The sequence below is a fragment of the Pongo pygmaeus genome, chromosome 10 (assembly GCF_028885625.2).
Source record: "Pongo pygmaeus isolate AG05252 chromosome 10, NHGRI_mPonPyg2-v2.0_pri, whole genome shotgun sequence".
Taxonomy (NCBI): Eukaryota; Metazoa; Chordata; class Mammalia; order Primates; family Hominidae; genus Pongo; species Pongo pygmaeus.
This window is the reverse complement of record NC_072383.2, coordinates 97,073,454-97,090,215: the sequence shown is the minus strand read 5'-3', so window position 1 is coordinate 97,090,215 and position 16,762 is coordinate 97,073,454. Positions and strand designations below refer to the sequence as shown.

Genomic DNA, 16,762 nt, shown 5'->3' with positions numbered 1-16,762 from the left:
TTAAAAGCTTACTCTAGTAGTAGTGCGTAGGCTAATTTAGAGAGCAAGCAACTGGAAGCAGATATTAGGTATTACTTTTTCTAAAATACTTTCCTTCATCACTGAAGTCTAGGTTGGGTCTCCACCTGAGTGCTTCCATAGCTCTTCACCTGTCATAATGCATATACACTTGTCTTTCAATTAAACAAAGCTGCTTAAGGGCAGTATTTTGTATCTTGTTCAGTATTATGTCTTCAGCGTAATGCTGCAAGCACATGATAAATTAATGATTATTTCTAGGCCTTCCTGTAGTCTCTAAAGCTGTTATCTAAGTGTAGACTAAAAGAGGTCTATGACTTGGCCTTCTATATTCCAGATAAAGATTAGGAGGTGCCAGAGGCTTAGCATAAATTACAAATACTTAAAACACTTTACCATTCAATTTGACTTGTCTCACTAAACTGTTTTTTAATCCATTTTTGCCTTTGTATCTGTAAGACCTGATTCTAGTACTTTCTCTGCAAGAGGTTGGTCAAATTTTTTTTTTTTGGCAGAAACCCTTCCAGAATTATAGGATTTAGGAAAGATATCAAATTTTATACAAAGTTGCAGTTTCTAAAAAGCCAAAAAACCATAAAAATGACATCAAGGGCAGGGTGCGGTGGCTCACGCCTGTAATCCCAGCACTTTGGGAGGCTGAGGTGGGCGGATCACAAGGTCAGGGGATCGAGACCATCCTTGCTAACACGGTGAAACCCCGTCTCTACTAAAAATACAAAAAATTAGCCGGGTGTGGTGGCAGGCACCTGTAGTCCCAGCTACTCTGGAGGCTGAGGCAGGAGAATGGCTTGAACCCAGGAGGCGGAGCTTGCAGTGAGCTGAGATCGCGCCACTGCACTCCAGCCTGGGCGACAGAGCGAGACTCTGTCTCAAAAAAAAAAAAAAGACATCGAAGTTACTTACCATTAGAGTTGAAAAGAGGAAATTGCATCTATTTCAGGCCCTTTAACATTACTTTTCTCTTGAATATGCTTCCATAGAAATGCTGAAATATCTAGGATTGTATGTTCAGGTGTATTTTTTTTTTTTTTAACATACTGCTGGCCAGGCGCGGCGGCTCTCGCCTGTAATTCTAGTACTCTGGGAGGCCAAGGCAGACGGATCACTAGAGGTCAACAGTTCAAGACCAGCCTGGCCAACATGGTGAAACCCCATCTCTATGAAAAATACAAAAATTAGCTAGGCATGGTGGCGCGTACCTGTAATCCCAGCTACTTGGGAAGCTGAGGCAAGAGAATACCTTGAACCTGGGAGGCGGAGGTTGCAGTGAGCTGAGATTGCTCCACTGCACTCCAGCCTGGGTGACAGGGCGAGATTCCGTCTCAAAAAAATAAATAAATAAATAAAACAATGCAGGGTTAACGTATTTGTGAAAACTATTAACGTAATAAATGTCAGTCTGATTCTGATATACTTGGATATTTTACGCATCTTCAGAATTTTAACGTGGCATATGTTATGCTCCTGATTGTTAAAATGTGTTTCTCTAATATGAAAATTATTAAGTAGCCTTGGGAATTGTTTTCTGTTATAAATGCAGCTTGAGTCTACTGAAAGCATCCTGCAGGAAGCTACATCATCCATGTCTTTGATGACCCAGTTTGAGCAGGCAGTATCCAACCTCCAAGATATCATGCATGACATTCAAAATAATGAAGAGGTGCTCACTCAAAGGATGCAAAGCCTTAATGAGAAATTTCAGAATATTACGGATTTCTGGAAGAGAAGCCTAGAAGAAATGAACGTTAATACAGACATTTTCAAATCAGAAGCAAAACATATACATTCTCAAGTAACTGTCCAAATTAACTCGGCTGAGCAGGAAATAAAATTGCTCACTGAACGGCTGAAAGATTTGGAAGATAGCACACTAAGAAATATTAGAACAGTAAAAAGACAAGAAGAAGAAGATCTCCTGCGAGTAGAGGAGCAGCTAGGCTCTGATACAAAGGCAGTTGAAAAGTTAGAAGAGGAACAGCATGCCCTCTTTGCCAGAGATGAAGATCTGACTAATAAACTTTCCGACTACGAACCCAAAGTTGAAGAATGCAAGACACATTTGCCAACAATTGAAAGTGCTGTTCACTCTGTTCTCAGAGTCTCTCAGGATCTGATAGGAACAGAAAAGAAAATGGAAGACTTGACTATGCAGATGTTTAATATGGAAGATGATATGCTGAAAGCAGTGTCTGAAATAATGGAGATGCAGAAAACCCTTGAAGGAATTCAGTATGATAATAGCATATTAAAGATACAAAATGAACTGGATGTTCTAAAAGAAAAAGTTCATGATTTTATAGCATACTCAAATACAGGAGAAAAGGGAACTTTAAAAGAATATAATATAGAAAATAAAGGAATTGGTGGTGATTTTTAAATTCATGACATTTATTCTGATGAACCATATCATTATACATAAATTGATTAGTCCATTGATTTTGAGTTACTTTGATATGCCTCATCTTATCCTACATTATTGGAAAATAAATGAGATGTCCACACAAATGGATTATCCACATAATCAAAGCTTATCTTTTTAAGCACTAAAACTTATTTCATTGTAACCATTTGAAATAGAAATAGTTCTTTAAAAATATTTCTCTACTTTTAAAACAAGATACTTAATATTTTTAATGTTTTTTAAAGCATTAATATACATCATTATTCATTTCACCTATTATATTGGACCCACATATATTGATGTCTCCAGGGGCTAATGAAGAGTATTTACCACTTCACTAAATGACCCCAATTTGCCATTTTTCAAACCTATGTCTCATAACTTTTCTGTCACCTGATCTTACTGTCAGGTTGGTTGGTAATGTGCCTGCCTCAGCCAGTTCTTCACTTTCTTATGTAATTCACTGCAGATTAAGAATCCAGACAACCAAGTTCATGGGAATTTTGTGTAAAATAAAAGATAACATGCCTGAGGGAGAGCCTGGTGCCTTTGCTATGAATTAATATGCACTTTCTGAAAACTATAAAGCCTGGTAAACATTTTAGTTTTTGTTAAGGTTCTAAACTGTGTTACAGATACTTGTAAGACTTTTAAAATCAGAGTAAGTATGTTCTTACATAAGGCCTTTCTTAGGAATTATGTGTATATAAATCTTTGAAATATCTTTATATACCTGGGTTTTAGGTTCCAACTGTATTAGACATGAGTTTGCTAGATCCATGATCTCTAGATGGTTTACTTAAATAGGCCGGGTGCGGTGGCTCACACCTGTAATCCCAGCACTTTGGGAGGCCAAGGCGGGCAGATCACGAAGTCAGGAGATCAAGACCATCCTGGCTAACACGGTGAAACCCCGTCTCTACTAAAAAATACAAAAAATTAGCCGGGCGTGGTGGTGGGTGCCTGTAGTCCTAGCTACTCAGGAGGCTGAGACAGGAGATTGGTGTGAACCCGGGAGGCGGAGCTTGCAGTGAGCCGAGATTGCGCCATTGCACTCCAGCCTGAGTGACAAAGCGAGACTCTGTCTCAATAAATAAATAAATAAATAAATAAATAAATAAAAATAAGCCTGTGGCCTGTTTTGAGGGAAAAGTAACATAACTCTGATAATTAATTATGATAATAACTATGATAGTTAAAAGTATGTCATTTTAAAGATTTCCCAAACCACACCACTAAATTTGTTTTATGAATTGATTTTATTTTATTTGAAATTATATAATGCAGTCAACTGCATATGGAAGTTTCTACTTGTTTCTTTGTCAATAACCTTACCAGTTTTATAATGCAGTTTTCAATGGAATTATGCACAAAGAACTTGAAAGCAGTCAGTTACAAAAAGGTAGTTGTGGTCAAGTAGTTTTAATATGTAAATTTGCAAGTTTTTGGAGAACCCCCAAACTCCTTCTCCACTGGAGTTAGGAGGGCCTGTGGTAGACAGCGTGAATCATAAAAATAAGCCTGGAGAGTTCTGTTATTAAGGGGCATAGCATTAATTTTTGCAGTCTTAAAATTACACTTCTTGACTTCTGAATGTCTCTTATTTGCGTGCACTGACAAAATTCTATTTGTTTACTTTTACTTTAATGCTAATAAAATAGATTATAAAGTAAGCTGAAACTTTGTTGTTTTAACCTCCATCCTGTCAAGGCAAATGTGATCTCTTATCTTATACTCTTTACGTTTAAATATTTTTTTCTGACCAATCACCACATTTAATATGAGGTTATTGTGAACTTATATATACCATGGTAATGGTTACTGAAAGTAAATGGAAACAAAGTGGCTACTGCGCTCTATAATGACACAAGGGAAAGAAAAAAACTGCACTTCTACAAGTATAACATGAGAAAACTATTAAAGTATATGTGCGTTTGTATGTATGTATAGATATCTAGATATAGATATATCCTGTATTTACGAAGAGGTTTTCCTATTAAGAAATTGTTATTAGAGAGATTTAGATGTACTTAATTTGTCTTTCTCTGTTTCTTCCATTCATTTATTTAACACAGATGCTTAAAATTTCAAAAACTTTTCCTGTGTATCAAATATTAAATTACATTGTTAGTCTTTTCTTTAGGGAAAATTACCAATATCCTAAAACACATTTTTGTATCTTTGTAACTGATAATAAATTTTATATCAATTAATTTCTTATAAAGTGGCCAGGCACAGTGCCTCATACTTGTAATCCCAATACTTTGGGAGGCTGAGGCAGAATGGCTTAAGCCCAGGAGTTTGAGACAGCCTGGGTAACATAGTGAGACCTCGTCCCTACCAAAAAAAAAAAGAAAAAGTGTAAGGAGGAGTGAGGCCAGGCACAATGGCTCACTCCTATAATTCCAACACTCTGGGAAGCTGAGGTGGGAGGATCGCTTGAGCTCAGGAGTTCAAGACCAGCCTGGATAACAAGGCAAGACCTCGTGTCTACTAAAAGTCAAAAAAAAGCGCATCCCTGTAGTCCTAGCGACGCAGGAGGCTGAGCCCAGGTGTTCAAGGTTGCAGTGACCTGCACCACTGCATTCCCAGCCTGGGTGACAGAACAAGACCCTATCTCAAAAGCATAAGAGTACTGGATCAGCTGGGCGCAGTGGCTCACCCCTGTAATCCCAGCACTTTGGGAGGCCAAGGTGGGCGGATCACCTGAGGTCAGGAGTTCGAGACCAGCCTGGCCAATATGGGGAAACCCTGTCTCTACTAAAAATACAAAAATTAGCCGGGCATGGTAGCAGGCGCCTGTAATACCAGCTACTTGGCAGGCTGAGGCAGGAGAATCACTTGAACCCAGGAGGCAGAGGTTGCAGTGAGCCAAAATCACGCCATTGCACTACAGCCTGGCAACAGAGTGAGACTCCATCTCAAAAAAAAAAATAAAAGTACTGGATCAATTTTTTTTAATGTTAACAGAAATAAGTCACTTTTACAATACAAGCACCTAATTATTTTTAAACTTTTGAATATATAATTTTTAAATGTAATATTGCCTTAAATTTTGCTTAATGATCGGAAACTATTGACTAAGTATACTTGCATATTTTATAACCAAAAATCTTGATTTATTAGCCTGTATGGCTTCATAGAAAAACCCGTAAGATGCAAAATTAGTAGTAGTATTTTTCTTCTCAACCTAATTGTAGACCTTTGTATGAATCTATAACATTGTTCAAATTTTGATATGATGCCATTACCCAATAATGTTGCTGAAAATTTACCAAACTCAATAAGAAAAAAAAAAACATCCTTTGTAGACTTACCCCATATTTGCACAGTTGACAAAAGCTCTACAAATTTTCCTAGCACCTGCTCATTTCAATTTATAAGCTATTAATTAATTTTGGGACAGGGTCTCACTCTGTCAACCAGGCTGGAGTGTAGTGGCGTGATCACAGCTCACTGCAGCTTCAACCTCCTGGGCCCAAGGGATCCTCCCATCTCAGCTCCTCCGATTGCTGGGACTACAGGTGCACACTGCCATGCCCAGCTAATTTTATTTTTTTGTAGAAACAGTCTCATTATGTTGCCCAGGCTGGTCTCAAACTCCTGGGCTGAAGCAGTTCTCCCACCTTGACTTCCCAAAGTGCTGGGATTGGAGGTGTAAGCCACCATACCCAGCCTATAAACTGTTAATTTAATACAAATCAAAATACTCCACCCCAGCTTTACACAGCAGCAGAGGAGAGAACTAACACTTCAGCACCTGTTGAAATGACATACCTACACATATGTCAAGCATTTCTAGGAGATGTACATTCATCATCATCATTCCTTTTTTTTTTTTTTTAAGGTGGAGTCTCACTCTGTCCCCAGGCTGGAGTGCAGTGGTGCGATCTCAGCTCACTGCAACCTCCACCTCCCAGGTTCAAGCGATTCTCCTGCCTCAGCCTCCCAAGTAGCTGAGACTACAGGTATGCACCACTATGCCCAGCTAATTTTTGTATTTTTAGTAGAGATGGGGTTTCTCCATGTTGGCCAGGATGGTCTCGATCTCTTGACTTCGTGATCCATCTGCCTCAGCCTCCCAAAGTGCTGGGATTACAGGCGTGAGCCACCGCGTCCAGCCTTCATTATCGTCATCATAACAGCTCTATGTATTGATTACCTACCTTGTGCCAGTCATTATCACTCATCCTTACTACACCTTTGCTAGCTATTAGACCCATTTTACAAATAAGGAAATGGAGACTTAGGAACATTGGGAACCTTGCAGTCACACTGTAGACCTAGGTCTGTTCAATTCCAGAGGCCAAGGACATCTCACTACACCGTGGAGCCTGCTACTGTTCAACTAGGGGAGAAAAATCACAACAAATCTGCTGTTAGTAGAACTATCTCGATAACTCAAAAAGCAATAATTGAGTCAAATGTGTTCTCTACCATGTTGCCATTAAACCACACTTAGTCCCTCCAAAGCTGTAGCTGTGCTCTAAAATTGTTTGGCCCTTGAGCATAAGAAGGAATCAAAAAATGAATAAATGTTAGAGAAGAGGAAAAAGCAGTGCTGAAGAGTCCTAGGCTGTACTCCTCTAATCTATTAATAGGTTTTGCCACTGCATATTCTGGGCACTTTATTTTAGGGCTTAGGTTTTCTTTGTTTTGTTTTGTTTTGTTTTTTGAGACAAAGTCTTGCTGTGTCACCCAGGCTGGAGTGCAGTGGCACAATCTTGGTTCACTATAACCTCCGTCTCCTGGGTTTAAGCAATTCTCCTGCCTCAGCCTCCCGAGTACCTGGGATTACAGGTGCCTGTCACCACACCCGGCTCATTTTTTGTATTTTTAGTAGAGACGGAGTTTCACCATGTTGGCCAGGCTGGTCTCAAACTCCTGACCTCAGGTGATCTGCCCACCTCGGCCTCCCAAAGTGCTGGGATTACAGGCATAAGCCACCATGCCCGGCCACTAGGGCTTAGTTTTAAATAGTAAAAGGAGAGAATTATATTAATAATCCCTAAGATGCCTTCTGGCTTTAAGTGGTTTTATTTACTTATTTACCCTTTTTTTTAATGTAAAAAAAAGTAGAGATGAGGGTCTCTCTGTGTTGCCCAGGCTGGTCTCAAACTCCTGACCTCAACGGATCCTCCATCCTTGGCCTCCCAAAGTGCTGGGATAACAGATGTGAGTCACTGCACCTGATCTAAATGGTTTTAAATTATACAGATCAATAAAATTTCCAGGTCCTTTAATAGAATTCAAAGATCCTAGCTGGGCGCAGTGGCCCACACCTGTAATTTCAGCACTTTGGGAGGCTGAGGTGAGTGGATTGCGAGGTCAGGAGATCAAGACCATCCTGGCCAATATGCTGAAACCTGTGTCTCTACTAAAAATACAAAATTAGCTGAGTGTGGTGGTGAGTGCCTGTAATCCCAGCTACTTGGGAGGCTGAGGCAGGAGAATCTCTTGAACCCAGGAGGCAGGGGTTGCAGTGAGCTGAGATGGTGCCACTGCACTCCAGCCTGGGTGACAGAGCAAGACTCTGTCTCAAAAAAAAATCCTTTAGCAAGTTTTTAGAAAGCAGATTGGACCTAGAAATCATTTTCTTGAACCACATTGCTGTGCTTGTAGATCCAGGCAATGTTTAACATTACAGGACAGCATCTAGCCTCATACCTTGAATATATGATAGGAATTTCATAAATATTCTGGCTGGGGGCAGTGGCTCATGCCTGTAATCCCAGCACTTTGGGAGTCTGAGGTGGGCAGATTACTTGAGGTCAGGAGTTTGCAACATGGTGAAACCCCGTCTCTACTAAAAAAAAAAAAAAAAAAAAATAGAAAACTTAGCCAGGTGTGGTGGTGCATGCCTGTAATCCCAGCTACTTGGGAGGCTGAGGCCAGACAATCACTTGAACTCAGGCGGCAGAGGTTGCAGTGAGCAGAGATTGCACCACTGCACTCCAGCCTGGGCAATAGAGTGAGACTCCATCTCATAAATAAATAAATAAATGAATAATCAAATCACTGATGTACTTTTTTTTTTTTTTTCTGAGAAAGGGTCTGGTTCTGTCACCCAGACTGGAGTGCAATGGCATGATCTCAGCTCACTGCAACCTCTGCCTCCCAGGATCAAGCCATTCTCCCAGCTCAGCCCAGCTATTTTTGTAATTTTTGTAGAGATGGAGTTTCACCATGTTGCCCAGGCTGGTCTTGAACTCCTGAGCTCAAGTGAACCATCCACCCCACCTCACAAAGTGCTGGGATTACAGGCGTGAGCCACCATCCCCAGCCTTCACTGATGTGCTGTTTTCAGCTACTGATAGACTTTAACTCTTGTATCCATCCTAGGCAAATAGGTTAACCAAGCCCGAAGTAATTTTTTAAATAATTTAATACAACAATCTCTAGACTATTACCACACTGTATTGAGCTTATATTTTCATAAATATCAATAGAAGTTCATGATAGATTGCTATTATAAACAATCAAGTGAAACAAAGAGGTTTACTAACAGCTTCTTCCTAATAATCTGATCCTTCTAAGAATAAGCTAAGCTCATTCATCAACATCTTAATTGTTTAATTGCTATTAAGCTACTTTTACCAGAGTAGATACATTAATAAATGATAACCTGGTAATGAAATAGATGAAAGTAGCCATCTAGTCCTTTCTCCCTTGGGAGATTGTTTCATCAAATACACTATGTTGCAAAACTTCCTCCTTAAAAATAATGTGATTTTGCAATCACTTCTTGGTTTCCTTCCTATTTGTGGCTACTGCTTAATGTCATACCCCCAGGAACATTTCACAAGCTCACTTCTCTACCAAAAAACACATTCTGGGCCACCTTATCCACCAATAATTAATTTAAGCATAAAGCAATTGAGGAGAAAAATCCTCAAGTGTATTTTGAAATTAAACATGTATGATGGGGCGAAGTGGGGGAGTTGCTACTTAGAATTATTTTGTCCTACTGTCCCATTTCTGTACTTCATTATAATTATTTTGTAACTATATGGATGCTTCTTTTTAAAGCTTCCCTCAAAATAATATTCTGAGCATAATTCATTTTTATTTGTGTTAAGTAAAACTAAATGTATGATAGCCAAAATAATCTCAAAAGGTTGTCATTAGCCAAGTAATCCACATACAATTTAAGAAAGATAATTCAAGCTAGGTGTGGTGGCTGACGCCTGTAATCCCAGCACTTTGGGAGGATCACTTGAGCCAGGAGTTCAAGACCATCCTGGGCAGCATAGTGAGACCCCCATCTCAAATTTTTTTTTTTTTTGAGATGGAGTCTGGCTCTGTCGCCCAGGCTGGAGTGCAGTGGCACAATCTCGGCTCACTGCAAGCTCCACCTCCCGGGCTCACGCCATTCTCCTGCCTCAGCCTCCTGAGTAGCTGGGACTACAGGCGCCCACCACTACACCTGGCTAATTTTTTGTATTTTTAGTAGAGACAGAGTTTCACCACGTTAGCCAGGATGGTCTCGATCTCCTGACCTCGTGATCCGCCCACCTCGGCCTCCCAAAGTGCTGGGATTACAGGCGTGAGCCACCGTGCCTGGCCTCAATTTTTTTTTTTTGAGAAAGATAATTGATAAGAAAACATTGAAGAAATACACAATTATTTTAGAAAAAAGATATCTTTAGATTAAACTGCATATTTAATTTTGTAAAAATGTTTTACAGTCTGATTATTTGTTTTTATAAATTTTAATTTCAATTTTTTTGTTTTAGAGATGGGGATCTTGCTACGTGCCCAGGCTGGAGCATAGTTGGTATTCATAGGCGCAATCATAGCACACTACAGCGTCAAACTCCTGGACTCAAGCTTTTTTATTTTTTCTTTTCTGAGTTTTAGGTAACACATTTATCAACATTCTGTGTCCCAAACTAAACTACAAACTCCCTAAAAGCAGAGACTGTTCTTGATCATACTAGCACATACTGTAGTACAGTATATGCTGTCAAATCAAACTAGTTTTGGTTATTAATAGAAAGTTATAATTTCCTACTTTACAACATAGTACTTTCCTAGAAAACAAGCTGAAAGTTAAATATGCAAAAGTCAAATGATTGACTTACACATTATAAATCGGATTCTTTTTCTGGAGTAATTACTGTATATCTGTCTTTGGGCATATGCATTAGCAATGTATTTCTAGCCATTTTACATTTGTTTCTTAATTTATTTTTCTTCATAATTGAGCACACAGTCCATAGGCTAATCTTCTGATTGAAGCTAAATAGTCTTACCTGATTTCCGTCTTTGTTTTAATTGTATGACTTTATCCAACTTTGTATGGTTTATGAGATCTACCCACCTTATCGCTATGTAATTTTCCCTTCTTCATTTTATTAACTGATGGCACAATGCAATAAAATGTCAAATATTTAAAGTTCGATAAAATACTCAACTCCCCAACACAGCTATATAGGCACGCACATGTGTGTGCACAGACACAGGACCATCACCACAAACAACAACAAAAATAACAACTCAAAATGTTGCCAGACACTTGGGTGGCTCCAAGTGTTTATCAGTTGATGTGTCCAAGTTAAATCAAGATGACAATTTAAGAGCTTTCAGTTCATAATGTATAGTGGGGAAGAAGGATGACATTGAAACATACAAAAGTTGAAAAACAGCTGCATTTGGAATCAGAATTTTAGAACCTTGGAAATTATTTTCTTTTACTTATCTGTCTTCTCTACTAAACTAAGTTGAGGCCACAACTCGAGTTATACTCATCTTTATGTTCCTCATATTTTGCATGCCTAACAACATACTAGGAACTTGAGAATTTGAATTATTCAAGGTCTCATGGATAGTTAGATAGGCCAGAAAACTGTTCATAAAAGTTACAGGCCAATAAAGTGTAGACATATAGTCTTGGACATTGGTCCCTTCATTCTAGCATTTGCTATAACTTGTTTGCAGTTGCCTTAGACCCCGAATAGCCAAAGCAATCTTGAGCAAAAAGAACAAAGCTGGAGACATCACACTACCCAATCTCAAAATATACTACAAAGCTGTAGTAATCCAAACAGCATGATACTAGCATTTAAAAAAAACGTAGACTAATGGAACAGAATGAGAGCCCAGAAATACTTCTACAAGTGTATGTTCAAATGATTCTCATCCAAGTTGCCAAGAACACACAATGGGGAAAGGACATCTCTTTAATAAATGCTGTTGAGAAAACTGGATATCCTACGCAGAAGAATGAAACTGGACCCTTATGTCAAACCATATACAAAAACCAATTCAAAATGAATTAAAGACTTAAATGTAACACCAGAAATTGAAAACTGCTGGAAGAAAACATGAGGAAAAAGCTTCTTGACATTAGTCTTGGCAAAGATTTTTTTGAATAGAACCCGAAAAGAACAAGCAACAAAAGCAAAAATAGATAAATATGATTGTGTCAAACTAAAAAGCTCTGTACAGAAAAGGAAACAGTCAACAGAGTGAAGAGACAACCTGTAGAATAGGAGAAAATACTCATGAACCATAAATCTGAGAATGGCTTAATATCCAAAATATATAACGAACTCAACTCAATAGCAAAAAAACAACCCGATTAAACAATGGACTATGGACATGAATAGACAGTTCTCAAAAGAAGACACAGTAATGGCCAATAGGTATATGGAAAAAAATGCTCAACATCACTAATTATCAGGGAAATGAAAAATTAAAACCACAATGAGATATCAACTCACACCTGTTAGAATATTTATTATCAAAAAGACAAAAGATAACAAGTGTTGGTGAGAATGTGGAGAAAAGGGAACCATTGTACACTGTGAGTGGGAAAGTATAGCCATTATGGAAAACAGTGAGGAGGTTCCTCAAAAAAAAAAAAAATCTAAGAATAATCATATGATCCAGCAATCCCACTTCTGGATATATATCCAAAAGAAATGAATCAGTATGTCAAGGAGTTTTCTGCACTCCCATATTCATTGCAGCATTACTCCCAATAGCCAAGATATGTAGAATCAACCTAAGTGTCAATCAACAGATGAATAGATAAATAACACACACGCACACACACACAATGCTGTTCTCCCTTTAAAAAGAAGGAAATCCTGTTATTTTTGATTACATGGATGAACCTAAAGGATGTTATGCTAAGTGGAATGAACCAGGCACAGAAAGACAAATACTGCATGATCTCAATTATATGTGGAATCTAAAAAAGTCAGACTCATAGAAGTACAGAGTAGAATGGTTACGAGGGATTGGAGGGGACAGGGTAGGGCAATAGAGAGATGTTGATTAAAGAATACAAAGTTTTAGTTAAACAAGATGAATAAGTTCTGGAGATCTATTGTATAGTATGATGACTATAAATAATAATAATATATACTTGAAAATTGCTAAGAGGCCGGGCGCGATGGCTCATGCCTTATAATCTTAGCACTTTGGGAGGCCGAGGTGGGTGAATCACTTGAGATTAGGAGTTTCAGACCAGCCTAGCCAACATGGTGAAACCCTGTCACTACTAAACAAAAATTAGCCAGGCATGGTGGCACACAACTGTGGTACCATCTACTCTGGAGACTGAGGCAGGAGAATCACTTGAACCCAGGAGGTGGAGGTTGCAGTGAGCAGAGATGAGGCCATTGCATTCCAGCCTGGGTACAGAGTGAGTGAGACTTCCATCTCCAAAAAAAGAGAGAATTTCTAGGAGAGTAGATCTGAAATATTCTTACTACAAAAAAAAAATACATGAGTGATAGATATGTTCATTCGTTTGATTTAATCATTCACAATATGTGCGTAGATATGTATATCAAAACATTACATTGTACACAATAAATATATACAATTTTAATTTGTCAATTATACCTTAATAAAGCTGAAATAAAAAACAACTTATGTTGCCTTGTCTCACCCGGCAAAGCTCAATTGGAAGAAACTTCCTTTTCCCTTCTCCAGCAACTGAAAAACCACATCACTGTCTCATGTAGCTCATTTTATTACTGTACAGAAGACCAATTGTGAAAATGTTATAATGTAAAAAATGTAATTTCCAGTGACATTTCTTGAAATTTTCTTAATGTTTCCTTCTTATTCATTAGTAATTCACTTACATTGTTCTAAATTCTCTTACTTTTGAAGTCGTCTTTTACCATATGCTTTCCAGAAGAACAGTAAAGTGTAGTTAAAAAATAACATAAGGCAGGGTGTGGTGGCTCACGCCTGTAATCCCAGGCATGGATTTAGGAGGCCGAGGTGGGCAGATAACCAGAGGTCAGGAGTTCGAGACCAGCCTGTCCAACATGGTGAAGACCCATCTCTACTAAAAATACAAAAAAAGTTAGCTGAGGTGGGGGCGGGTGCCTGTAATCCCAGCTACTTGGGAGGCTGAGTCAGGAGAATCACTTGAACCCAGGAGGTGGAGGTTGCAGTGAGCCGACATCATGCCACTGCACTCCATCCTGGGTAACAGAACAAGCCTCTGTCTCAAAAAAAAAATTAAAATTAAAAAGAAATATAAAATTTAAGATGAATTTTAAATGGTAAGCTTCTAATAAATTTAATCATTGTGATATTATATTTTCTTATAGTGGCAGAAATCTGAAGCTATCATGGAACAATTGAAGTCTTTTCAAATAATTGCTTATCTAAAGCGTCTACAGGAAGAAATTAATGAGGTAAAAACTTGGTCCAATAGGATAACTGAAAAACAGGATATACTGAACAACAATCTGACAACGCTTTCTCAAGACATTACAAAAGTAGACCAAAGTACAACTTCCGTGGCAAAAGATGTTGGTCTCAAGATTACAAGTGTAAAAACAGATATACGACGGATTTCAGGTTTAGTAACTGATGTAATATCATTGACAGATTCTGTGCAAGACCTAGAAAATAAAATAGAAAAAGTAGAAAAAAATACAGTAAAAAATATAGGTGATCTTCTTTCAAGTAGTATTGATCGAACAGCAACGCTCCGAAAGACAGCATCTGAAAATTCACAAAGAATTAACTCTGTTAAGAAGACGCTAACTGAACTAAAGAGTGACTTCGACAAACATACAGATAGATTTCTAAGCTTAGAAAGTGACAGAGCCAAAGTTCTGAAGACAGTGACTTTTGCAAATGATCTAAAACCAAAGGTGTATAATCTAAAGAAGGACTTTTCCCGTTTAGAACCATTAGTAAATGATTTAACACTGCGCATTGGGAGATTGGTTACCGACTTACTACAAAGAGAGAAAGAAATTGCTTTCTTAAGTGAAAAAATATCTAATTTAACAATAGTCCAAGCTGAGATTAAGGATATTAAAGATGAAATAGCACACATTTCAGATATGAATTAGTTTGACGTTATTGAGATTAGACTAAGGTAATTTTTTTAATGGGACCGCTCATGAGAAGACTGGTAAATCAGAAACAATGATATTTTGGAGTAAAAGTCATTTTATATTTAATCCTATTGTGTACAGTAAAAATAAAACTTTTAAACAGGTTGATTTTCCAAAATAAATATGCTAAAACCTATTTTTGCAACTTTATTTCGCAAGAACTTTATCCATCCTTCTGACATACATGTTGTTACACATACACACACACACACACAGGAGAAGCAGAATGTGCTAGTAGCATGGGGAGATCTCGAAGGGGCAGGATCTGAATCCCCACTTGCCCTCTCTGGCTGTCAGGGAGCCCAGCATGTGTGTTTGGGGACCTAACTGAAGAACTACCCCTCAGGGGACAGGGCTGCGGCATTCATTATCCGGTTAGAGGAAGAGAAACTAGAAAGGTCACAGACAGTGAGCTGCAGGGGAAAAAAAATAAAGTAAGCCTGTCTGGGTCCTTCATGGCTTTAGGAAACAGGGAAAGGAACAGTAGTGTCTCGGTCTATTTGGGCTGGTGTATAACAGTATAGCAAGAACTTTAGGTAGCCCGTAACTAACAAATTTATTTCTCACTGTTCTAGAGGCTGGAAAGTCTGAGATCAAGGTGCTGGCAGATTCAGTGTCTAGTGTGGGCCCACTTCCTGGTTCATAGCACCTTCTAGCTGTGTCCTCACGTGGTGGAAGCGGCAAGCAGCAATCTGGGGCCTCTTTTATAGAGGCCCTAATCCTGTCCATGAAGACTCCTACCTTATGACCCAATCACCTCCCACATGTCTCACATTGGATTTCAACGTATGAACTTTGGGGAGACACATTCAGGCCATAGCAAGTAGGTTACTTAATAAAAGGGGTTGGAAAGTGGCTTCTAGAGCAAGGGTTGTCGGGGAGGGTGTAGATTGAAGGGGGCTTGCCAAGCCTGAGACAGACTCTGCCTCAAAGCAACACAACTCATGTGTGATGATGATGTGACCAGAAGTAGCCAAAGCAACTAGAGAAGGAGGCTGTAAGTCTAGGCGCCATGGCTCACGCCTGTAATCCCAGCACTTTGGGAGGCCGAGGCGGGTGTAACACCTGAGATCAGGAGTTTGAGACCAGCCTGGCCAACATGGTGAAACCACGTCTCTAATAAAAACACAAAAATTAGCCGGGCAAGGTGGTAGGCACCTGTAATCCCAGCTACTCGGAAAGTTGAGGCAGGAGAATCGCTTGAACCCAGGAGGCAAAGGTTGCAGTGATCAGAGATCCCACCATTGCACTCCAGCCTGGGAGACTGGGAGACAGAGCAAGACTACATCTCAGGGAAAAAAAAAAAAAAGGAGGCTCTAACAGCATTGGCAAAAGTTTTATCAATTCCAATTACATAAAACTTTAGAAAATGCAAAGTAATCTAAAGTGACAGAAAGTAGATCAGTGGTTGCCTGTTGCATTAGGATTCTCCAGAGAAACAGAGCCAATAGGATGGATGGATAGACAGATGACTGACAGGTAGGTAGGTAGGTAGGTAGGTAGGTGGGTGGTGGATGGATGGGTGGATAGATTAGATAGATAGATAGATAGATAGATAGATAGATATAGAGATAGATAGATGATAGATAGATAGATAGATAGATAGATAGATAGATAGATAGATAGATAGATGATAGATAGATTCTAGGAATTGGCTCACATGATTATGGAGGCCAAGAATCCCACAATCTTTCATCTGCAAACTGGAAAACTAGGAGAGCCAGTGGTTTAATTCAGAGTGAGTCTGAAGGCCTGACAACCAAAGGAAGTGATGGCATAAGTCCTGGTGCAAGACCAAAGGCCCAAAACCAGGAACACTGATGTCTGAGGTCAGGAGAAGATAGATGTCCCAGTTCAAAGAGTAGCAAATTCACCCTTCTGCCTTTTTGTTCTATCCAGGCCCTCAATGGATGTGATGATGCTCACCCACATTAGTGAGAGT

At 39.0% G+C, this 16,762-nt stretch overlaps 1 protein-coding gene across 2 annotated transcripts in view; it reads left to right on the top strand.

The window, feature by feature from the left end:
- The window catches only part of IKBIP (IKBKB interacting protein), a 31,548-nt gene extending 16,592 nt beyond the window's left edge, over window positions 1–14,956 (top strand). The window contains exon 3 of one of the 2 annotated variants that reach the window (XM_054442257.2): window positions 14,020–14,956. In XM_054442257.2, the coding sequence (XP_054298232.1) occupies window positions 14,020–14,775 (756 nt within the window). In that variant the 3' untranslated portion in view covers window positions 14,776–14,956. Of the gene's footprint in view, window positions 1–1,579; window positions 4,114–14,019 lie in introns of those variants that run through there. The other variant, XM_054442256.2, reaches the window with a different exon arrangement.
- Window positions 14,957–16,762: the final 1,806 nt, after the last annotated feature.